Below are 24,873 nucleotides of genomic sequence, written 5' to 3' on the forward strand. Positions count from 1 at the left end.
TATTTTAAAATGCTGCATATGTTTTTGTTATCATGCATTCATGTGTCTTAAGATATATTTATTTTATAACATAAAAACAAAAACTCACTAATACAACAATCCTGCAATGTTTAGATGAAGGAAGAGCAGAGGATTTTGATAAGTTTGTTTGCAGAAGCTCCACTAACATTAGCATACACTCGCAATTGCGTTCACAACTGAGAACACGTACCAGACTGTTAACTTGCAGTAATAGCAATAAAGTTTATCAATATATGTCAGCATCACAGCTGACGGCCAATCAACAGCAGGCAGACAGTATAAATATTAGCATTTGTGATGAATACGCCATTGGCACCATGCGAGCTGCCGCCTTTAGTATGCGGGAACTGCGGCTCCTCACCATGGTCTGGACCGCTGCGTAGGCCGCACGGGCACATACGTGTTTAACTCCCGAAAGCGTGTGGCCTACGCGGAGATCCGCACGTGGCACACGGGTGAAGGTCCACATGCGGCGGACCATTGTACAACTCGAGTGGCAGTGGTCTGACCTCCACCGCCGTCAGCCGCGTTTGCTGGCACAGCTACGCCACCAAATACTTGACGGTGAGTAATGCATACTGTGGCATTTCTGTTTACATGAGTGTGTTTGTTTGCAGGTAAATGTATAGTAATATTTGTAGCCATAATTATGTGTGTTGTTTTGCCTGTAGATAGTGGTAGTGTATGTACAGTACCAGTCAAAAGTTTGGACACACCTTCTTATTCAATGGTTTTTATTTAAGTATTTTCTATATTGTAGATTAATACTGAAGACATCACAACTATGAAATAACACATATGGAATTATGTTGTATACATAAAAGTGTTACTGTACATCAAAATCTGTTTTATATTTTAGATTCCTCAAAGTAGCCCCCTTTGCTTTGATGACAGCTTTGTACACTCTTGGCATTCTCTCAATCAGCTTCATGAGGTAGTCTCCTGGAATGGTTTTCCAACAGTCTTGAAGGAGTTCCCAGAGGTGCTGAGCACTTATTGGCTGCTTTTCCTTCACTCTGCGGTCCAACTCATCCCAAATCATCTCAATTGGGTTTAGGTCAGGTGATTGTGGACATCTGACACAGCACTCCATCACTTTCCTTCTTGGTCAAGTATCCCTTACATAGCCTGGTGGCGTGTTTGGGGTCATTGTCTTGTTGAAAAACAAATGATGGTCCCAGTAAGCGCAAACCAGATGGGATGGCATGGCGCTGCAGAATACTGTGGTAGCCATGCTGGTTGTGTCACCAGCAAAGCACCATCACACCTCCTCCTCCATGCTTCACAGTGGGAACCACACATGCAGAAACTAGAGAAGAGTGGGTTAGGATGTAACACCAGAATTAACGCCAGTTCGGTTTTATCCGGATTTTTTTTATTGGCTATCCCAAACATGTGATGTCCGTGAGCCAATAAGATAGCGTCTTGAGAACCGAGTAAATACAAGTAAAACCGAACCCGCTCATCTCTAGCAGAAACCATCCGCTCACCTTCTCTGCGTCTCACAAAGACATGGCGGTTGGAACAAAAAATACTCAAATTTGGACTCATTAGATCAAAGTACAGTTTTCCACTTGTCTAATGTCCATTCCTTGTGTTTCTTGGCCCAAACAATTATCTTCTTCTTGTTGTAAACTGTAGGTGGGAGTCTTCCTGGTGCTTCGTTTGGTACAGTGGCTGCCTCTTAATTTCACAAAAAGGACTTATCCCAACAAGTCCAAATTACAACTATAGAAACAGGGGAATGTGAATAGGATGGCGCGTCTGTGCCTATATAAATGGACGTGTGGTAAATGATACGGAAAATTATATTAAACACCTATCCTAAGTTAATTATGATAACTGGAATTCCTTGATCCAATAGACATCCTCTTTCTGTGCTGTCAGAGTGGACGCACAGGTACATAGAAGACATAATGGTACGGAAATTATGTGTAGAAACTTCCAATGAAATATGTGGATGTATCTACAGTGGGGCAAAAAAAAAGTATTTGGACCGCCACCGATTGTGCAAGTTGACCCACCTAAAAACATGAGAGAGGTGTGTAATTTCCATCATAGGTCACTTCAACTGTGAGAGACAGAATCTGGAAAAAAAACAAAACAGGAAATCATTGTACATTTTTTAAACAATTTATTTGTATTTTCTTGTGGAAAATAAATATTTGGACACCTACGAAGCAGCAAGATTTCTGGCTCTCACAGACCTGTTACTTCTATAAGAAGCTCTTCTATCCTCCACTCGTTACCTGTATTAATGGCACCTGTTTGAACTGGTTATCTGTATAAACGACACTTGTCCACACCCTCAAACAGTCAGACTGCTTCCTCTCCACCATGGCCAAGACCAGAGAGCTGTCTAAGGACAACAGGGACAAAATTGTAGAGCTGCACAAGGCTGGGATGAGCTAGTCGATAAAAGGCAAGCAGCTTGGTGAGAAGAGATCAACTGCTGGCACAATTATAAAAAAATTGAAGAAATACAAGATCACTGACAATCTCCCTCGACCTGGGGCTCCATGCAAGATCTCACCTCGTGGGGTATCAATGATCTTGAGAGTGGTAAGGAACCAGCCAAGAACTATACGGGGGGACCTGGTCAATGACTTCAAGAGAGCTGGGACCACCGTCACAAAGGTTACCATTAGTAACACACTACGTCATCGTGGATTGAAATCCTGCAGTGCCCAAAAGGTCCCCCTGCTTAAGCTAGCACATGTCCAGGCCCATCTAAAGTTTACCAGTGACCATCTGTATGATCCAGAGGATGACTGGGAGAATGTAATGTGGTTAGGTGAGAGAAAAATCAAACTTTTTGGTATAAACGCCACTCGCCGTGTTTGGAGGGAGAAAGATGAATTGCATCCCAAGAACACCATACCCACTGTGAAGCATGGGGGTGGAAACATGCTTTGGGGCTGCTTTTCTGCAAAGGGGATTGGACGTCTGATCCGTATTAAGGAGAAGATGAATGGGGCCATGCATCGTGAGATTTTGGGCAAAAATCTCCTCCCCTCAGTAAGAGCATTGAAGATAGAACGTGGCTGGGTCTTCCAGCATGACAATGACCCCAAACACACTGCCCGGGCAACTGAGTGGCTCCGTAAGAAGCATTTCAAGGTCCTGGAGTGGTCTAGCCAGTCTCCAGACCTCAACCCAGTAGAAAATCTGTGGAGGGAGTTGAAAGTCCGTGTTGCCCAGTGACTGCACCAAAACATGACAGATCTAGAGAAGATCTGCATGGAAGAGTGGGCCAAAATACCTGCTACAATGTGTGCATACCTGGTCAAGAACTACAGGAAACGTTTGACCTCTGTAATTGCCAACCGAGGTTATATTGCAAAGTATCGAGTTAAACCTTTTGATTGTCCAAATATTTATTTTCCGCAAGAATATACAAATAAATAGTTTAATAATCATACAATGTGATTTCCAGATTCTGTCTCTCACAGGTGAAGTTTATGATGGAAATTACAGACCTCTCAGATCTTTATAAGTGGGTCAGCTTGCACAATCGGTGGCTGTCCAAATACATTTTTGCTCCACTGTATGTTCAAGATTATTCCATACATGAGATTATAATGCGGTACTCCTTATGAAAGTGAATGATCTTTTTTTAGTAGATTAGAGGTGGCGTAACTCACTTACACAATGTAATGTGCTATAACCCTGATAATGGTTTCTTTATATCTTAACCCCATAAATAAGATAAGGTGATCTTAGGAACAGCATACCTCACTTGCATAAACGTCTTTGTGTCAAATAGACTTGTACAGTGATGCAATAAAGGTACAATTTATTTAATAAATGGTTGAAAAAATAAACATACAAGCCTTAGGGGGGGGGAGGGGCTGTGTGAGATCCCAGCAAGGAAGAATATATGATTTTGTTGAGCTCCAAATCCCAAATATAGAGAAATAAAATAGGTCTTACCTTACATGGGAGACACACATCCACCTCACCTGTGCAAAGACCTCCTTTGGGCAACGCGTTTCGAGTCTGGAGTGACTTTTTCAAGGCATGCCTTGAGTCACCCCAGACCCGAAACGCATACAGAAAGAGTCCCCCTCCCCCAATAATGTCATCCCACTATTCAAATGAGCTGTCAAAATCAGACATAGCCAAAATTGCAAGTACATAGTCACTATTGGTGGTTCTGGGCTCTGGATACTTCAAGGGAAATTGCATAGTCACAATGGCAGCGTGTGTACCCACTTTTATACACCAGACGGGATATTTATACACAGCAACACTGATATTATGTGGACACAAAAGTAACACTACAAGTGACACAGTAACAGGAAATTGTTTCTGTCACCATAGCGACAATTATCTGGAAATAAGATAATACACAGACACATAAAAAGACTCAACGGAAAACTTTTGTTTTTAAACAACTTTATTTCATATCTTTAATAGAGATTTTTGTCTATCTATATTTTAAACTTAAAATATACTTTACTCTGCACATGGATAAAATATCCTTTAAAGCACAGAAACAATTTAAGTTACATTATAGTATTGCAGGTAAGTAAAACAGATACATATCATTCAGACCCAGCCGCAATAGTGGCCCGCAGCAGTTTCCTGGTGGTGGCAAAATGCACATTGTGGCCACATACCTGAGGGGCGAATGCGGGTGGGCCAGAACCATTTTCCAGGGGGCTGCGTGATGTCACATCTGTGTTCATCTCTGATTAACCCCCTATAAGCTTCCAGAGTGCACCTCATATCTCATCTTTTCCAAGTTACTACAAATGATATGAGATCGGTAGCAGCACTACTTTCAGGATTATTACACAGAACACACATAAAGGCTGACACAGCAAATAACAGGAACACATACAAGGGATTAATTAGAAATAAGGAAGCATAATCATCATTAGGTCTAATTATTAACTGATTCTGTGCGAGACCCATACACCTCGTTACTGCCTCCAGCATCCCCTGGTACTGCACTGCGGCCATCCGCCCTGTCTCCCCCACTACTGCCACCCACCCTGTCTCCCCTCAACCTGTCTTTACCCCACTAGTGCCAACCTCCCTGTCTCCCCCTACTGCTCGCCACCCTGTGCCCCCCCTCTTCCACCTCAGCACTGCTTGGGGACAATATTACCCATAGACAGTGCCTCTGGCAGCTACAACACTAGTGCCACCCACCCTGTTTCCCCCCCTTCCATCTCAGAACTGCTTGGGGATTCTTGGTACTGCTGGTAACAGTCCTTCATCTGTAGATGGAAGTAACCGGGCAGTAAAGAGGCAGAAGCTGCTTCTGGTACCTTTGACCCTGGTCATGTAGGGCTGGGCGAGTCAGTAAGGTTATGTAATAGAGTCACCATCTTACATGCAGCCAGTGGAGGGAGCAGAGAATGGGTGTTATGCGGCAGGAACGGGCTGGTTAGGTAACAGCCTGGCTGCTGCATTCTATACAAGCTACAAGTGGTGCAATTTTTTTGCTGGGAGACCCAGGTAGAGGACATTGCAGTAGTCTATGTGTGATGATACAAGTACATGTATGACTGTAGGTAGATCTTCTGAGGGAAATAAGTGCTGGAGTCTGGCTATGTTCCTCAGATGAGGATATGATTGTGGCTGATACCTGATGTCTAAGTGTCACTCCACCATCCAGGACATCAAGATTCCGCACAGGATCAGCATTTTGTAACGCTGAACCCCCAAGCGTAAGTCTGGTTGGTAGGCAAAGCTGAGCTGTAGCCATGCCCTTTGTTGGTGAGCTTCTATCATAAGGACCTGTTTCACCAGGACTGAGTCACAGCCAACTGGCATCACCCACACCTGGAGCTCAGCTAGACAACCATTTAGGATTGGTACTGGGTTCTCAGTACCTGGAGCAAAAGACACGCAGTGGTAGATGAGGACATGACATCTGATTATTTCACTCAGTGGTAACATGTATATTGCAAAAAGCATAGGAGATAGGATAAGAACCTTGAACAACGACGCATGGCAATAAGTATAATCCAGAAGATGGTTTCTCACCTGAGTGATGTCTATTGTGCTGATTTATTTCTCAGAGTATGGAAATGGCCTCTCACCTGTGACTTCGCTGAAGTGTAACAAGTTGTGATTTCTAAGTAAAACATTTCACACACTCAGAACATGGAAATGGCTTCTCCCCTGTCTGACTTCTCTGATGTGTAGAGGGAGAAAGGGGATATGGGAAACTTGAGCGCAGGTGGTGAAATATAATATGACACTGAATGAATTGGAAAAAACCACAGTAGTTTAGAATTGAATCCTTCATTGAAGGATACTATAGCAGTAACTCATGTGGAGGTGCACCCCTGAGAGTGAACGCTAGTATACCAAAAAAGAAGGAGGAAGAGACTCATTTTTTGGGGGCACTCATTGAAAAATATTGCATAAAATCTAACTTTTATTAATTACCATTACAGCTGTTGCCACCAACCATGACTGGGAAGAAAACATGCACACAAATACAAAAATGACAAAACAATAGAAAACAAAAAAATGACAAAAAAAACACACCTAGGTTTGCGTGTGGTATGAACACGCCATGGGGAGATATGCCTGACGCAGTCAGGGCCAATATGATAAATACTGACACTAGCTCCCGCAACAGTTAGCCTTAACAGTCCCCTAACAGAAGGAGACAAATAGTGGGCTGGTATAGTCGGCTAACACAGGAAACAGAAACACTGTAGATAGATTTACCATCAATACTTCAGTCTCTCGTAATAAATGCTACTGGTGTAGAGTAAATAAGTAACAATGATGGTTTAGTGTGTGTTCAAACTTCATAGTAAGTGCAGTCTCCCCATAGATTGCATGTCATTGGTTCTTATAAAGAGGTAGTAGCGAAATAATCATAGTATTTATTCAGGATCTAGGATATAAATATCCATAATATAAACAAAAAATAATAATAATCTTGTAAATGTTACAGTGCAAATACTGTTAATTTTCTCAGTGCAGTAAACCGGTAAGCCTTATATTAGTAAATCATTTCTTGGTATCGAGTATCCACTATAAATAACACCCTGATCCGTATCTCAGGTACAGGCAGGATATTACTAATTGAAGTTGTCTGGGCAGATGTATCTAGTATGCCTCAAAAACAAGCTGTAGCAAAAAAATATATATATATCACTATTGCTCTTCATATATATCCATCATTTCAATATGCAGGAATCAATGTAACCAGGGTAAATATCCAATCTATCCTCTGACACGTGTCACATTGGTGAGTTAGAGAGGTGAAGAGCAAATGAGCTGCTGCAGATTGCAGAAAAGGGGAAGAAAAAGGCACTCCTATCATAGATGTAGTGGGGTGGCTACTGGTCACTGTGTGACATGCATTAATACAGTGAATGAGCGTGTCCCATCTGCACCTAAGGGTTAGAAACAGGTAGAATGCTTCTGCTTTTGAAAAGATCACCCACGGGCACCCTGATGTAACAGCGCAGGATGTCCTCTGAGTTCTCCTTGCGACAATGAGAGAGCATTGAAAAAAGGGAGATTTAAAGATACATGTTATCAGTAAGATGAAATAAAGAGCACCAATCCCCTTATGAGTGTATGCTGCTTCCTTGCATGTGCAAATACATTGATGCAAGATGAGCGGTACCGCTTTTTTGCCTATAGTGCCTGGAAGAAAGTAGTTTGGTAACAGTGCTGGGACCATAATGGTAGTAACGGTCCTGATGCCGCAGGCTATTGCAGGATCCGTTACCCACCATGTGGACCCACCGGCTGACACTCGAATGGAAATGTACCTAAGATTGCGCGTGGATATCAGGGTGTGTGGTTCCAGCTCTGGCTGCCCTGCACTGAGTCTCCTCAGCTGTTTCGCTTTCTGGCTTCCTCAGTGAGACACCCTGTAACCGGGTGTTGGAGTTGTTTATAACTAGGTAATGTCCAATCAGGAGCAAAGGTGTGTGGCTATCAATTAAGCCTGTGCTGGTGCCTGATGAGACCTGGTGTGTGCATTACGTCCAGGTGTCAATATTAGTCTCCCATTCCCTATCAATTGGGAACAAAATTCTCAAAAGACATACTAATTATTCAATCCATTAGTATCCAAAAATGCCTCTTGTAAAAGTATAAATAGACAATGGCAATAACATGAAAATGGTACAATACAACAGTAAGTTATAAGGCGGTGAAAAAGTATATGTAAATATATAAGATTGGAAAAAGGAATTCTTTTAAAAAGATTTCCCTAAGAGAGTATATTAAATAATAAAATAAAAAATAAATATAAAATAGTAATAAAATACACTGCTGATGTAATAATGTTGAAAATGCGGAACACTATAAGAGAAATCAGGGATATATTTGTATATAAATAAAATATCTCGAATGGCCCTTATATAATATAAAAATAATTATACAGGCCCCGTCAGATACAGAAATGATGGGATAAAAATATATAGACCTTTTGTCAATGTGATTGTAAACTATGCATTTTATGAGCATTAAATCATCCACAGCCGTGGAACCCTAACAACACAAATAAAAGTATCGAGAGAATGGATAGAAAACTCAAATATGTAAAAAGATTGTGAAAAATATGTGGTGTATATGTTGAGGCCCACTGCGCGTGAGGAAGATAGTAACATGGGAAAAATATAATACCAGAGAGAGTGAGATATTGTATGTGTATTAAAACTATATAGTAAATATTTTTTCGAGATTACACTATTGTTTGTGAATTAAAACTATATGGTAAAAAGTTCTACAGAGTTACACACTAAATGAATGTTGGAGATTGGGAGAGATAAGTGTAGTTAGGTGTTGACAGGAAAAGAGTTGACCTAAAATTACTAAACACACATAACGTATGTCTATAAAAAGACATTATAGTTTATCATCTCGTTCAAGCCATGAGGGCTCACTGTGTTTAATCTGTACGTCCATTTGCTTTCCTTCCGGAGTAGTTCTTTACTAAAATCTCCACCATGTGTTCCATGTCTGACACGTTTCAGGTCAAAGGCCTGTAATCCTTGTGTTTGTCCCTCATGGTATCTCATGAAATGTCTAGCCACTGACGTGAGTTTTTTATGCTTGGCTAGATCCGATGCGGCATTCCTAATGTTGCCCACATGCTCTAAGATTCTTTGTTTAAGTACGCGGGTTGTCATACCTACGTACCTTAAATTACAACTACATTCCAGACAGTATACCACTCCCATGGTGTCACAGTTGATAAACTGTTCCAGTTTGATATTGTTGTCAAATCTATCCCTTATCTGATCCTTTCTGATGATGAGTACAGGCCTTACATTTACCACAAGGGTATGTACCTTTCAGTGGGGTCTTACAAGGCGGAGTCCTGACAAAGTGGCTTTTTACCAGTTTGTCCTTTAAGCTACTGGCCCTTCTCCAGCTAAAGGAGGGTCTAACTCCCAGAACTTTCTGCAGGTCCTCATCCATAAGTAAGACCTTCCAATGTCTCTGGACCAGTGTCTGTAATTCTCTCCATTCCTGACAGAAATTGGTAACGTATCTCACTACCGTAGATTCAGTCTTCTTTTCATCTTGTGGGAAGATAAGGGTTTCTCTCTCAATCCAGGATGCATGATACTTTGCCGATTAGATAAGTTTGTTGCTATAGCCCCTTTCCCGGAGTCTGACTGTTAGTTCTTTACTTTTGTCCAGATATGTTTGTTTGGTAGAACAGTTTCTCCTGAGTCTAAGAAAAGTTCTTAATTGTAGGGGGAAAGTGGGCACTGCTCTTATGTAGGAGACTGTTCGTTGCTGTACTTTTCCTAAATAGCTCTTTCTGGAGATATCCCTGTAAGTTCACACTGAGATATAGATCCAGAAAGGTTGCTTCTTGTTTGCTGATAGCATGGGTAAGCTTCAGATTAAGATCATTGTTGAGTTTGTCTATGAATCTCAGTAAATCCTCTTAGATTAAAGAAGAACTTAAATCCTACGAACAAGGTATTATTGAACGTAAAAAAGAAAAATTTCCGAGGGACAAACGTGACTTTACCACCAAACTTTTTTTCAAGTGGAACCGGTTAGCCCGCTCAGGAGAACGGACATTCCAGAGAGACTACAGTTCATCTGAAGTGGAATCATCTGAAACAGACGAACCTCTATCCCTACAGCCAAGACCTACAGCAGCTTTTTTAGGAGAAAGCTCGGGGAGCAGGGGAAAGTACTGGAATCAAGGAAAAGGAAGATACGGTGGGGGAGGAAAAAGAGGAAAACACACCAATTCCTGGGACTCACCCATACCTCAGAGGCAATCCTCCAGGACATGCAAACCAAAGTAATCGACTCAACTATATTACATTAATTATATTAGAGCATGTGGGCAACATTAGGAATGCCGCTTCGGATCTAGCCAAGCATAAAAAACTCACGCCAGTGGCTAGACATTTCATGAGATACCATGAGGGACAAACACAAGGATTACAGGCCTTTGGCCTGGAACGTGTCAGACATGGAACACGTGGTGGAGATTTGAGTAAAGAACTACTCCGGAAGGAAAGCAAGTGGACGTACAGATTAAACACAGTGAGCCCTCATGGCTTGAACGAGATGATAAACTATAATGTCTTTTTATAGACATACGTTATGTGTGTTTAGTCATTTTAGGTCGACTCTTTTCCTGTCAACACCTAACTACACTTATCTCTCCCAATCTCCAACATTTAGTGTGTAACTCTGTATAACTATTTACCATATAGTTTTAATTCACAAACAATAGTGTAATCTGGTAAAAATATTTACTGTATAGTTTTAATACACATACAATATCTCACTCTCTCACGTATTATATTTTGCCCATGTTAGTATCTTCCTCACGCGCAGTGGGCCTCAACATATACAGCACATATTTTTTACAATCTTTTTACATATTATTTGAGTTTTCTATCCATTCTCTCGATACTTTTATTTGTGTTGTTAGGGTGCCACGGCTGTGGATGATTTAATGCTCATAAAATGCATAGTTTACAATCACATTGACAAAAGGTCTATATATTTTTATCCCATCATTTCTGTATCTGACGGGGCCTGTATAATTATTTTTATATTATATAAAGGCCATTCGAGATATTTTATTTATATACAAATATATCCCTGATTTCTCTTATAGTGTTCCGCATTTTCAACATTATTACATCAGCAGTGTATTTTATTACTATTTTATATTTATTTTTTATTTTATTATTTCATATACTCTCTTAGGGAAATCTTTTGAAAAGAATTCCTTTTTTCAATCTTATATATTTACATATACTTTTTCACCGCCTTATAACTTACTGTTGTATTGTACCATTTTCATGTTATTGCCATTGTCTATTTATACTTTTACAAGAGGCATTTTTGGATACTAATGGATTGAATAATTAGTATGTCTTTTGAGAATTTTGTTCCCAATTGATAGGGAATGGGAGACTAATATTGACACCAGGACGTAATGCACACACCAGGTCTCATCAGGCACCAGCACAGGCTTAATTGATAGCCACACACCTTTGCTCCTGATTGGACATTACCTAGTTATAAACAACTCCAACACCCGGTTACAGGGTGTCTCACTGAGGAAGCCAGAAAGCGAAACAGCTGTCTGAGGAGACTCAGTGCAGTGCAGCCAGAGCTGGAACCACACACCCTGATATCCACGCGCAATCTTAGGTACCTTTCCATTCAAGTGTCAGCCGGTGGGTCCACATGGTGGGTAACGGATCCTGCAATAGCCTGCGGCATCAGGACCGTTACTACCATTATGGTCCCAGCACTGTTACCAAACTACTTTCTTCCAGGCACTATAGGCAAAAAAGCGGTACCGCTCACCTTGCATCAATGTATTTACACATGCAAGGAAGCAGCATACACTCATAAGGGGATTGGTGCTCTTTATTTCATCTTACTGATAACATGTATCTTTAAATCTCCCTTTTTTCAATGCTCTCTCATTGTCGCAAGGAGAACTCAGAGGACATCCTGCGCTGTTACATCAGGGTGCCCGTGGGTGATATTTTCAAAAGCAGAAGCATTCTACCTGTTTCTAACCCTTAGGTGCAGATGGGACACGCTCATTCACTGTATTAATGCATGTCACACAGTGACCAGTAGCCACCCCACTACATCTATGATAGGCGTGCCTTTTTCTTCCCCTTTTCTGCAATCTGCAGCAGCTCATTTGCTCTTCACCTCTCTAACTCACCAATGTGACACGTGTCAGAGGATAGATTGGATATTTACCCTGGTTACATTGATTCCTGCATATTGAAATGATGGATATATATGAAGAGCAAAAGTGATATATATATATATTGTTTTTTTTTGCTACAGCTTGTTTTTGAGGCATACTAGATACATCTGCCCAGACAACTTCAATTAGTAATATCCTGCCTGTACCTGAGATACAGATCAGGGTGTTATTTATAGTGGATACTCGATACCAAGAAATTATTTACTAATATAAGGCTTACCGGTTTCCTGCACTGAGAATATTAACAGTATTTGCACTGTAACATTTACAAGATTATTATTATTTTTTGTTTATATTATGGATATTTATATCCTAGATCCTGAATAAATACTATGATTATTTCGCTACTACCTCTTTATAAGAACCAATGACATGCAATCTATGGGGAGACTGCACTTGCTATGAAGTTTGAACACACACTAAACCATCATTGTTACTTATTTACTCTATGCCAGTAGCATTTATTACGAGAGACTGAAGTATTGATGGTAAATCTATCTACAGTGTTTCTGTTTCCTGTGTTAGCCGACTATACCAGCTTACTATTTGTCTCCTTCTGTTAGGGGACTGTTAAGGCTAACTGTTGCAGGAGCTAGTGTCAGTATTTATCATATTGGCCCTGACTGCGTCAGACATATCTTCCCATGGCGTGTTCATACCACACGCAAACCTAGGTGTGTTTTTTTTGTCATTTTTTTGTTGTTTTCTATTGTTTTGTCATTTTTGTATTTGTGTGTGTATGTTTTTGTCCCAGTCCTGGTTGGTGGCAACAGCTTTTAATGGCAATTAATAAACGTTAGATTTTATGCAATATTTTTCAATGAGTGCCCCCAAAAAACGAGAGTATTTCCCTCTTCTTTTCTGGTATTCTCTGATGTGTAAAAAGATCTAATTTCCGTGTAAAACATTTCCCACATTCTGAGCAAAAAATGGCTTCTCACCTGTGTGACTTCTCTGATGTGTAAAAAGATCTAATTTCCGTGTAAAACATTTCCCACATTCTGAGCAAGAAAATGGCTTCTCACCTGTGTGACTTCGCTCATGTGTAACAAGTTGTGATTTCCAGGTAAAACATTTCCCACACTCATAGCAAGAAAATGGCTTCTCACCTGTGTGACTTCTCTCATGTTTAATAAGATCTGATTTGTGTGCAAAACATTTCCCACACTCAGAACATGGAAATGGTCTCTCACCTGTGTGACTTCGCTGATGTGTAACAAGTTGTGATTTCCAGGTAAAACATTTCCCACACTCATAGCAAGAAAATGGCTTCTCGCCTGTGTGACTTCTCTCATGCTTAATAAGATGTGATTTCTGGATAAAACATTTCCCACACTCATAGCAAGAAAATGGCTTCTCGCGTGTGTGACTTCTCTCATGTTTAATAAGATGTGATTTCTGGATAAAACATTTCCCACACTCAGAACATGGAAATGGCCTCTCACCTGTGTGACTTCGCTGATGTGTAACAAATTGTGATTTCCAGGTAAAACATTTCCCACACTCATAGCAAGAAAATGGCTTCTCGCCTGTGTGACTTCTCTCATGTTTAATAAGATGTGATTTCTGGATAAAACATTTCCCACACTCATAGCAAGAAAATGGCTTCTCGCCTGTGTGACTTCTCTCATGTTTAATAAGATGTAATTTCTGGATAAAACATTTCCCACACTCCGAACAGGAATACGGCTTCTCACCTGTGTGACTTGTCTGATGTGTAACAAGAGCTGATTTCTGTGCGAAACATTTCCCACACTCAGAACAGGAATATGGCTTCTCACCTGTGTGACTTCTCTGATGTGAAACAAGAGCTGATTTCTGTGCGAAACATTTACCACACTCAGAACAGGAATATGGCTTCTCACCTGTGTGAATTCTCTGATGACTAACAAGATCTGATTTCGATGAAAAACATTTCCCACACTCAGAACAGGAATACGGTTTCTCACCTGTGTGACTTCTCTGATGTCTAATAAGAACTAATTTGTATGCAAAACATTTCCCACACTCAGAACATGGAAATGGCTTCTCACCTGTGTGACTTCTCTGATGTGTAACAAGAACTGATTTCTGTGTGAAACATTTCCCACACTCAGAACATGGAAATGGCTTCTCATCTGTGTGACTTCTGTGATGTATAGGAAGATCTGATTTCCGTGCAAAACATTTCCCACACTCAGGACATGGAAATGGCTTCTCACCTGTGTGACTTTACTGATGTCTAATAAGAACTGATTTGTATGCAAAACATTTCCCACACACAGAACATAGAAATGGCCTCTCACCTGCCTTACCGGTCTGTGGGTTAATAGGCTTTGTGTTCTGTGTAAAACATTTGGCATCTATAGCACATGGAAACTCTGTATCTACTCTCAGAGCTGTACCAGATACACCAATATCAGAGTGATCAGGAGAACATTTCCCAGGATCAGAGGGATCAGCTGATAGAGCTGGATGTATAATTGGGGTAATGGGGTTATCTCCTGGAGATTCTTGTCTACTGTCATCTTTTATTTCACAATCCAGGGATAACATTAGATGTCCTTCTGAGATAATTCTGCTTGTGTGTCCATCTGCTGGAAATAAAATACATTATGGAAATGTGACTTTTCTGTAACAATATTAATCTTGCAAAGAATAGGAGACAACTCTCTGGGACAATTAATTGTAAATGGGTGTGTATAATAAAACAACTTTTAATGAAGGCTTTATAATATTGTCTCAGATGATCATTGTGTCCACCCTCCTGAGAACACTCACAATAACAAATGTAATATTATAATAAGACTTAGATATATCTCTCTTGTACTGGTAACTAACCATGAAGTATAAATGGAGATGTAGTCACTCGCCAAGTCCTATGTCAGCACCAATGTAAAACAATGGATGGGGAACATATCGTATGAACTGGAGATTCTAGATGAACAATAACATCAGTCATATGAGCTGATGGATCAGAGAAATGTCTCCTAACGTTACCCCTGGAAGCATTGGTAAGGTAGCATTCCTTTATGTGTGTGCTCATACGCTGGTAAGCCTGTACATGCGTTACTCACTCTTATATAAGCTATATTGCTACAGCATAGTAGGTGTGAAACAAGGTACTTTACATGCAATACACCATATGATACCCTGTAATCATCATCTGCTAGGCTATAATCTACTTTCTCTTATGTCCTAGAGGATGCTGGGGTCCATTTAATACCATGGGGTATAGACGGGTCCTTTGGGAGCCACTGGCACTTTAAGAGTTTAATAGTGTGGGCTGGCCCTTCCCTCTATGCCCCTCCTACCAGACTCAGTTTAGAAAATGTGCCCAGAGGAGTCGGTCACAGCTAGGGGAGCTCCAAGGGGGTTTCCTAGTTTTTATTTTTATTTTCTAGAGTTAGGTTACAGGAAGGCTGCTGGCAACAGCCTCCCTGCTTCGTGGGACTTGGGGGTGGGGATGTCGGGAATAGGAACCAACTTCCTGAAGAGTCAATGGTTCTCTACTCCGCTGACAGGACACTGAGCTCCTGAGGGTGCGGATCACAAGCCCATGAGGCGACTGCTCACTCCTGCAACACGGCCGCCACCCCCTAACAAAGCCAGAAGAAAAGTGGCGAGTATAGCGCCAGCATCCCGGTTAGCGGCAGGGTATGGCGGCACAAGGGTGGGAGCGCAGCTCTGAAAGGCTGTGCTCCGGAAAGGCTCAGCAACATACAGTGTAGGTGCTTTGAGGGGCGTCCTGAGCCAGCACGGATAAACCCTACACTGGTCACGCAGCTAACAGGGGCTACTCGCCCTGTTAGCACTAAAATCCTTAGGCCAGTAAAAACAATTAGTGCGGGAAGCCGCTCGACATTACAAGGGGCGGGGCTTCCTCTCAGAGCGGATCCAGCACTCACCAGCGCCATTTTCTCCCTGCAGATCATAAGAAATAGGACACTGACAGGGAGCGCTGCCCTCTTTATTAAGGTTAGTCAGCACCGGGCTTTTATCATAACTACCTACAGGGGCGCTGTGTGGCTGGCTCCTTATACTCTGTGACTCTCTGAAGGTACTCTGGGGGAAACTGTGTCCGACATTTTCCGGTGTGTGTAAGTGTGTATATCCACATTACCATGTCTAAGGACTCTGTGTCCTGTGCTGCAGAGTGTGTATCTTCTCCTGAGGAGTCTATTCCATGTACTCAGGACTGCAATGTGTTGTCTCAGCCTTCTGAATCCGAACCCCCATGGGTGGATTCTTTAAGGGGAATGATATCCCAGATTTAAACATGGATGTCACATAATAAGAGACGCAGTTTTTGAGACAATCTGTGGAGTGTTTGAAATATTCAGCTCCCACTACTTCATCTAAAACCCACCTACATACCCCAAAAAATGTACACTTGCCCAGATAATGCAAGCTGACACTGATACTGACTCTGATACAGGGGACGGTGATGGGGATATGCAGTGGGGGATGCATCCATTGCTAAAGGGGTGCAGCTAATGATTGAAGCCATTAGGGATGTTTTGCATATTTCTGAGAAGGTCCAGAACAAGTAGAGGAATCTTATTTTACAGTGAATAGTCCTTGCTTACCTTCCCTGCTTCTAAGGAGTTAAACTCCTTGTTTGAAAAATCCTGGGAAAACCCAGAGAAAAAATTCCAGATCCCTAAAAATTCTCATTGCTTTCCCTTTCCCTGAAGAGAATAGAAAAGTGGGAAAACCCACCTATTGTAGACGCTTCTGTATCTAGGCTGACTACAAAGGTGGTTTTACCTGTCCCTGGTTCAACCGCCTTAAAGGAGCCGGCTGACCGCAAGATTGAGACTACGCTCAAATCACTATACACTGCTACAGGCATGGCTTTAAGGCCCACTATTGCTTGTGCGTGGATTTCTAAAGCCATAGTAAAGTGGTCAGGCACCTTACTAGAGGACTTAGATACTATGGATAGGAGTGACACTGACTTGTTTTTACGTCACATACAGGATTCTGCAGGCTTCATGGCCTGCTACTTCCATGGCTGTCTCGGCACGCAGAGGACTCTGGCTATGCCAATGGACTGCGGATGCAGAATCCAAGAAAAGTGTGGAGAACCTGCCATTTACAGGTCATGCACTATTTGGGGATGCATTGGATGCGTGGATTTCCACGGCGACTGCGGGTAAGTCGACATTTCTTGCCTCCGCAGCAGCCCCAGCTAGGAAATCTTATCCTACACTGCAGTCCTTTTAGACTGCAAAATGTAAAAAATCCAAACCCCCTCACACGTTCTTTAGAGGAGGTCAGGGAAGATCCCAAAAACCTGCACCAACAGGTTCCCAGGAACAGAAACCAGGTTCTGCTTCCTCCAAATATTCAGCATGACGATGGACCTATCAGCCTGGACATCAGGCAGGTGGGAGCGAGACTAAAAGATTTCAGTCACGTCTGGGCGTCATCATGCCTAGACCCCTGGGTGAAGGATATTGTTAACCAGGGGTACAGACTGGAGTTTCAGGAACTCCCACCTCACAGATTCCTCAAATCATGCTTACCAGCTTCGCTGACAGAAAGTGCTATCCTTCAGGAAGCCATTTAAAAATTGGTACAAACAAATGTCATTGTTCCAGTTCCACCTCACCCAAAAACCAAGGGTTATTACTCAATCCTGTTTGTGGTACCAAAACCGGACGGTTCGGTAAGGCCTATATTGAACCTGAAGAAGACGTTGAACCCCTACTTGAGGGTTTTCCAATTCAAGATGGAGTCTCTGAGAGCGGTGATCTCAGGTCTGGAACAGGGGGAATTCCAAGTATCCCTGGATATCAAGGATGCGTACCTTCACATTCTGATCTGGCCACCTCACCAGGCCTATCTACGGTTTGCACTACAGGACTGTCACTACTAGTTCCAGATGTTGTCACTTGGCCTCTCCACAGCACCGAGGGTGTTCACCATGGTCATGGCAGAGATAATGCTCCTCCTAAGCAAACAGGGAATGAACATAATTCCATATCTGGATGAACTGCTGATAGAGGCATCTTCCAAGGAGAAGCTGTTGCAGAGTATTGCGCTCTCAACTCAACTACTCTGGGATCATGGGTGGATCCTGAACCTTCCAACGTCACATTCGGAACAGACAAGGAGACTGCCCTTCCTGGGGATGATACTCGACACAGAAGTGCAGAGGTTGTTTCTACCGGTGGAGAAAGCGTTGGTGATCCAATCAATGGTCCGTGATGTCTTGAAACCTCCCCGGGTAACGGTTCATCAGCGCATTCGCCTTCTGGGGAAGATGGTAGCCTCCTACAAGGCTCTACAATACGGAAGATTCCATGCACGGTTCTTCCAGCTGGATCTCCTGGACAAGTGGTCGGGATCACATCTTCACATGCACCAGCGGATATGCCTGTCGCCGAAAGCCAGAATTTCAGTACTCTGGTGGCTGCAAACTTCTCACCTGCTTGAGGGCCGCAGGTTTGGGATTCAGAATTGGATTCTTCTAACCATGGATGCAAGCATCAAAGGTTGGGGAATAGTCACCCAGGGGGAAAACTTCCAAGGAAAGTGGTCAGGCCAGGAATCTGTCCTTCCAATAAACATTCTGGAACAAAGGGCCATATACAATGGCCTTCTACATGAAGCTCATCTTCTGCAATATCGAGCCATTCAGGTTTAGTCGGACAACGTCACAGCGGTGTCCTACATAAACAGGCAGGGTGGAACGAAGAGCAGGGCTGCAATGTCAGAGGTAACAAGAATCCTCCTCTGGTCAGAAAGACACGTGCTGGCGCTGTCGGCGATCTTCATTACGGGAGTGGACAACTGGGAAGTGGACTTCCTCAGCAGACATGATCTACATACAGGAGAATGGGGCATCCACCCGGAGGTATTCACAGAGGTAACACATCGATGGGGTGTATCTCAGATAGACATGATGGCCTCTCGCCTCAACAAGAAGCTTCGGAGGTACTGTTCCAGGTCACGACACTGACAGGCAGTGGCGGTAAACACCCTTTTGACACCCCGGGGTGTCTTACAGTCATTGTATGTGTTCCCTCCACTTCCACTCATCCCAAGGATTCTCAAACTAATAAAAAGATCAAGAGTTCCAGCGATCCTCATTGCTCTGGCCTGGTCAAGGCGTGCTAGGTACGCAAATCTTCTGGCATTACTGCTGGAGGATCCGAGGCCTCTTCCTCTTCGCAAGGACCTTCTACTGTAGGGGCCGTTTGCCTATCAAGACTTACCGCGGCTGCGTTTGATGACATGGAGGTTGAATGCCAGATCTTAGCTCGGAACGGCATTCCAAATAAGGTTATTCCTACTCTGATCCAAGCTAGGAAGGGGGTAATGTCTAAGCATTACCATCGAATTTGGAAAAAGTATGCGTCTTGGTGTGAATCCAAGAAGTTTCCTACAGTGGCGTTTCAACTGGGACATTTCCTCCTCTTTCTGCAAGCAGGTGTGGATGTTGGCCTACGCTTGGGCTCCATCAAGGTCCAGATTTCGGCATTGTCTATTTTCTTCCAGAAACAATTGTCTGCTATCCCTGAGGTTCAGACTTTCTTGAAAGGAGTTCTGCACATCCAACCACCCTTTGTGCCTCCTATGGCACCTTGGGATCTTAATGTGGTGCTGCAGTTCCTGCAATCAAATTGGTTCGAACATTTACAGGAGGTGGATGTAAAGTTTCTTACTTGGAAGGCGGTCATGTTGTTGGCCTTGGCTTCTGCCAGAAGTTTGTCAGAATTGGGGGCATTGTCGCACAAGAGCCGCTACTTGATTTTCCATGAGGATAGAGCTGAGCTCAGAACGCGTCAGCAATTTCTCCCTAAGGCTGTTTCGGCTTTTCATATCAACCAACCTATTGTGGTGCCAGTGGCTACTGACACCTCAATTACCTCAAAGTCCTTGGATGTTGTGCGGGCTTTGAAAATCTATGTGAAGAGAACTCATCACAGGAAGTCGGACGCACTATTTGTACTTTATCATCCCAACAAGATTGGGTGTCCTGCTTCTAAGCAGACAATTTCACACTGGATCAGGCTTACTATCCAGCATGCTTATTACATAGCAGGATTGCCAATTCCAAAATCTGTTCAGGCCCACTCTACCCGTAAAGTGGGTTCTTCCTGGGCAGCTGCCCAGGGTGTTTCGGCTATTCAGCTTTGCTGAGCAGCTACTTGGTCAGGGTCAAACACATTTGCTAAGTTTTACAAGTTCTATACTTCGGCCTCTGAGGACTTCAAGTTTGGTCAATCAGTTCTGCAGGTACCTCAGCACTCTCCCTCCTGTATTGGGAGCTTTGGTACATCTCCATGGTACTAAATGGACCCCAGCATCCTCTAGGATGTAAGAGAAAATAGGATTTTAATTACCTACCGGTAAATCCTTTTCTCGTAGTCCGTAGAGGATGCTGGGCGCCTGCCCTGTGCTTCGTATTACTGCAGTGTTACTTGGTTCAGCATTGTTGGTTTAGCCGTTGCTGAATTGTTCCAAGTTGGTTAGTTTGGCTTTCCTTTTTGTTTTGTGTGAGCTGGTGTGAATCTCACCACTATCTGTGTATTTCCTTCTCTCGAAGTATGTCCATCTCCTCGGGCACAGTTTCTAGACTGAGTCTGGTAGGAGGGGCATAGAGGGAAACTAGCCCACACTATTAAACTCTTAAAGTGCCAGTGGCTCCCAAAGGACCCGTCTATACCCCATGATACTAAATGGACCCCAGCATTCTCTACAGACTACGAGAAAAGGATTTACCGGTAGGTAATTAAAATCCTATTTTTACATCCCCATCATCAGTGTCTTACCTCTATATTCTCAATAGTAATAAGGATCATGTGTGTACGGTAAGTATGATACAGAGAATTACATATCAGAATCTATACAGCTACCGCCATACTTCTGCTTCTCATACATGTGCTACTGGCAGCAGTGAACATCTGAGTGAGAGTGCAGGGAAGACAGCAGAGTCTGATGAGAAAGAGATTGGATCTGCCTTTGCAGGTATGTACCACATCTGTCACCCCTGTTATTATATAAAATAATAAATAAGAGGAGCGTGGTCCATCCAGACGTGCTTTCTGGAGCTCTCCTCACTAAGTGGCTTCTTATCTACCCTACCTAATAGCTCTCAGCCGCCGCTGGAACCAAGACCCTATTTATTAAGTCCCCCACTCCTCCTGCCCTACAGCCGCTCGCTCCGCTCACTCACAGCACTGTTCACTGCCGCAGCCTAGTGACGCCTATGAAGCCATGGGCTGTATTCTGGGACTATGTGCGCTCAGTCTTTCCTGCACGCTCCGGATACCTGACTTGAAGGCGCTTTTGGCTCAGACGGGAGAACTTGCTCTCTAGATAACACAGGTGCGTAGCTCCCAATACTGCTGGGGACAGAACGGGATGCCCACAGTCACCGGAGCCAAGTGGTGAAATTGGGAAGTGAGATGGCTGCCATTTTGGATCCTGGTGCCCGGCCATCGCATGCTTTGTCTTCTGCCTTCAATAAGGTTTAATATAAATAAGTGTCCTGACGGCTGGACCGACCAGGGTCACTAACCTAAATTGAAGCATTTCTAGTGTAATTTCTCGGTCATTACTGTGTTATTTGAGTTGCATTACATCATGTTTACTTGAAATTTTGGCTCGGATACCCCCGTCACCCCGACTAAGAATGTCATATTGAACTGAGTCATCTTGATGTAACCTCCTGACAGCGTACTACTGCTCCTTTTATTTATAGATCGTTTGTATTTTCCTATCTCTGAGAGGTCAGTCTCTTTGTAGCCGGCTTACCATGCCTCCAAAAAAGGTTAATAGGTAACAAATCGGCCCCACCTGTCCATCTCTTTGGTACCTCGAATTCAGGTGGTCCTTCTGAGACCGCTACAACATCATCTGCTTCTTCTTGTCAGACGCACAGCCCAGCTGTAATGGCTGAAGACGTCTTAAGATACTCTAGATGGTCCTGTTACTCTACGCTCTATACATTCTATGTTATCTACATTTAAGGACTGAAATAACCTCAGAATTTAACACTAATATTCAAGCTTTGAGGTCTGATATCAGTGAGATTGGCACTCGTACAGACTAAGATGAAAGAGATTGTTGCGTCTCACAAAGATCTGATTTCAGCACATGACACCCTTCAGGAAGACATGGGCCAGTATTTACTAATAATCCGAGTTTGCCCAATTTGTGTTTTTTTTTCTTCAAAGTCTCAATCCGGGATTCACTAAGCACAAATCTCGGCAGTGTCTGGTCTATTCGTAATTGTTTGATTGGCAAAGTTATGAATTACGAATGAATAGACCATCAGTCAAACGCGGCTGTTATTTCATACAATACGGGTATTCACTATTCATTCGTATCTGGGTGTTAGTCTCTGAGTGGTCTATTTTTTTGTGAATCGCTCTGTCCATGAGCCGGGGGGACGTGCTGCATATACACTGCCTCAGATTGCTCATTCCTTCCAAAATTATTAGGAGTCCCTCTATAATCTTAGAAAGGATGAAACCCCTCAGGCTGCCTCTGATCTGAGGGTATTGATACAGAGATACCTGGCGGAAGTTGAATTTCCAAATCTTCCTGAGTCAGACCTGGATGCTCTGGAACAACCCTTTACCATAGAAGAGCTGGAAACAGCCTTGGCGGCTACACCAACTGGGAAGAGTCCGGGCCCGGATGGTTTCCCAGTCGGATACTATAAAGCCTTTAAACAATCCCTGTTGCCCCTCTTCTTGAAGGCGTGCAATACCATCTCTGCCGAGAAAGGCTTTTCTCCGCAGACCTTGGAAGCACATATAACTGTAATCCCAAAAGAGGGTAAGGACCCCACCCAGTGCTCGAGCTACCAACCTATTTCCCTCCTCAATTGCGACATTAAACTCTTTGCTAAATTGCTTGCGGGCCGTTTGGGCCGCCTTCTCCCGCTGGTGGTTCATGTAGTTGTAGTGTCTGTGAGGCTGCACACGGCAGTGTTACAATGTAGCGCCTATGCGCTCCATTGTATCCAATGGTGGGAACTTTGCGGTCAGCAGTTGACTGAAAGTAATCTCACCGCTGACCGCAAAGTTCCCACCATTGGATACAATGGAGCTCATAGGCGCTACATTGTATCTCTGCAGTGTGCTGCCTGACAGACATTACAGGAGCACACAGCCAATCAGGAGAGTGTCACGACGTGGCGCTCCCTGATTGGCTGAAGGGACCCTCTTTGACAGAAGTCAGGGGGGGTCCTGGCAGTCGGGGAAAGCGGTCCCATGTGTAAACATGGGACCCCTTTCAGTGCGTGGTCGGGTTTCCGTTTTTTTGTTTTGCCAAGTACGTGGATTATACAAAGATCAGAAGCTACACTGGATTATGTGAGTATAATTTTTTTCACAGATACCCCAAGGATTCTACAGGGAGAAGCGGACTGACCCTCGTGGGAACATAGGTAAGTATGTATGTTTGGAGGTGTGCATGTATGTAATAAACTTATACTGTCATGGTGTGTGTGTCCTGTTTTTTGTTGGGTATTTTTTTAGTAGTAGTACTACTACAGGTACCAGCGGGCCCGGTTTTCCACCACATGCTGGTACTTGTGGTTCTCCAAGTACCAGTTTGCGGGGAGGCTTGCTGGGACTTGTAGTACTGCTACTAAAAACAATATTCTTTTTTACACAAGGCTATCAGCCCCCCATCCGCTGCCCTTCGAATGGGGGGTGGGGAGGGGGGGGGGGAACAGCCTCGGGCTTCACCCCTGGTCCTTGGGTGGCTGGAGGGGGGGGACCCCTTGATTTAAGGCGTGCCCACTCCTCCAGGGTACCCCGGCCAGGCGTGCCTAGTTTGGTATGTAATGCCAGGGCCGCCGGGACCACAATAAAAGTGTTCCCCGGCTGTGGCATTATGTACCTGGCTAGTGGAGCCAGGTGCTGGTTTAAAAAAATACGGGGGACCCCCTACGCTTTTTGTCCCCAGTATTTTTTGAACCAGGACCAGGCGCAAAGCCCGGTGCTGGTTGATGAAATATGGGGGAACCCTGTCATTTTTTTGTCAACCAGGACCGGCTTAAAGAGCGTGAGGCTGGTTGTGCTTAGGATGGGGGACCCCACGCAATATTTTTAGGAATTTTTAACACTTTAAACACTTTTAAAGGTACACAATGAAGCCCTGCACGGATCTCACAGATCCGGCCGGGATTCCTTGTGTTTTGTCAGGCAGTGTTTTACTCAAAACACCCGTAAAACACCGCCTGACATTACCAATCACATCGACATTGGAAAATACGAATTTGGAAAAGTCGTCAGCTTAGTGAATGACCGTATCAGGATTCAAAAAGTTGCAGTAAAATGCACCCGATACCATTCGAGATCAAACACCCTTAAAAATGGCAAAAACACGAATCTTTGTATATATACCCCATGGTCTTGTTAGGGTCTCCTGCCCTGTGCTGCCACGTCGTCAAGGCAACCGGGAGACAAGTGCTAGCAGAGTAACCTGAGCGCAGCTGATACTCCGGTTCGGGTCTTTTGCTGTGCAGTGGTTACAGGCTCTGTGCACGGCAGGGGATCCGGTGCTGGTTTTTGTGCTCACAGTCTGTGAGGTCTGAGTGGGGCGTGAACAGCACCTGCTATATAAGGCCTCTTCTCAGGTTAAGCAGATGCTGCTGAATCTTTGTTGGTTAGTCAGTTCCTGAA

General features: G+C 43.4%; 3 protein-coding genes across 4 annotated transcripts in view; all 3 read right to left on the reverse strand.

The window, feature by feature from the left end:
• LOC134983892 (oocyte zinc finger protein XlCOF22-like) overlaps nucleotides 1-24,873 on the reverse strand; it is a 630,483-nt gene that overhangs the window by 219,012 nt on the left and 386,598 nt on the right. The gene's annotated exons all lie outside the window — the stretch shown is intronic.
• LOC134983901 (zinc finger protein 605-like) lies at nucleotides 11,792-14,446 on the reverse strand (the record flags this gene model as incomplete). The annotated part of the gene is made up of 1 exon (XM_063949513.1): nucleotides 11,792-14,446. A coding segment is annotated over one exon (1,320 nt), but the record flags the coding sequence as incomplete, so codon positions are not given.
• LOC134983899 (oocyte zinc finger protein XlCOF7.1-like) overlaps nucleotides 14,359-24,873 on the reverse strand; it is a 32,178-nt gene continuing 21,663 nt past the window's right edge. The window contains exon 4 of one of the 2 annotated variants that reach the window (XM_063949512.1): nucleotides 14,359-14,811. In XM_063949512.1, the coding sequence (XP_063805582.1) occupies nucleotides 14,450-14,811 (362 nt within the window). In that variant the 3' untranslated portion in view covers nucleotides 14,359-14,449. Of the gene's footprint in view, nucleotides 14,815-24,873 lie in introns of both variants that reach the window. The other variant, XM_063949511.1, reaches the window with a different exon arrangement.

Source organism: Pseudophryne corroboree, assembly GCF_028390025.1.
Source record: "Pseudophryne corroboree isolate aPseCor3 chromosome 3 unlocalized genomic scaffold, aPseCor3.hap2 SUPER_3_unloc_28, whole genome shotgun sequence".
NCBI classification, from domain to species: Eukaryota; Metazoa; Chordata; class Amphibia; order Anura; family Myobatrachidae; genus Pseudophryne; species Pseudophryne corroboree.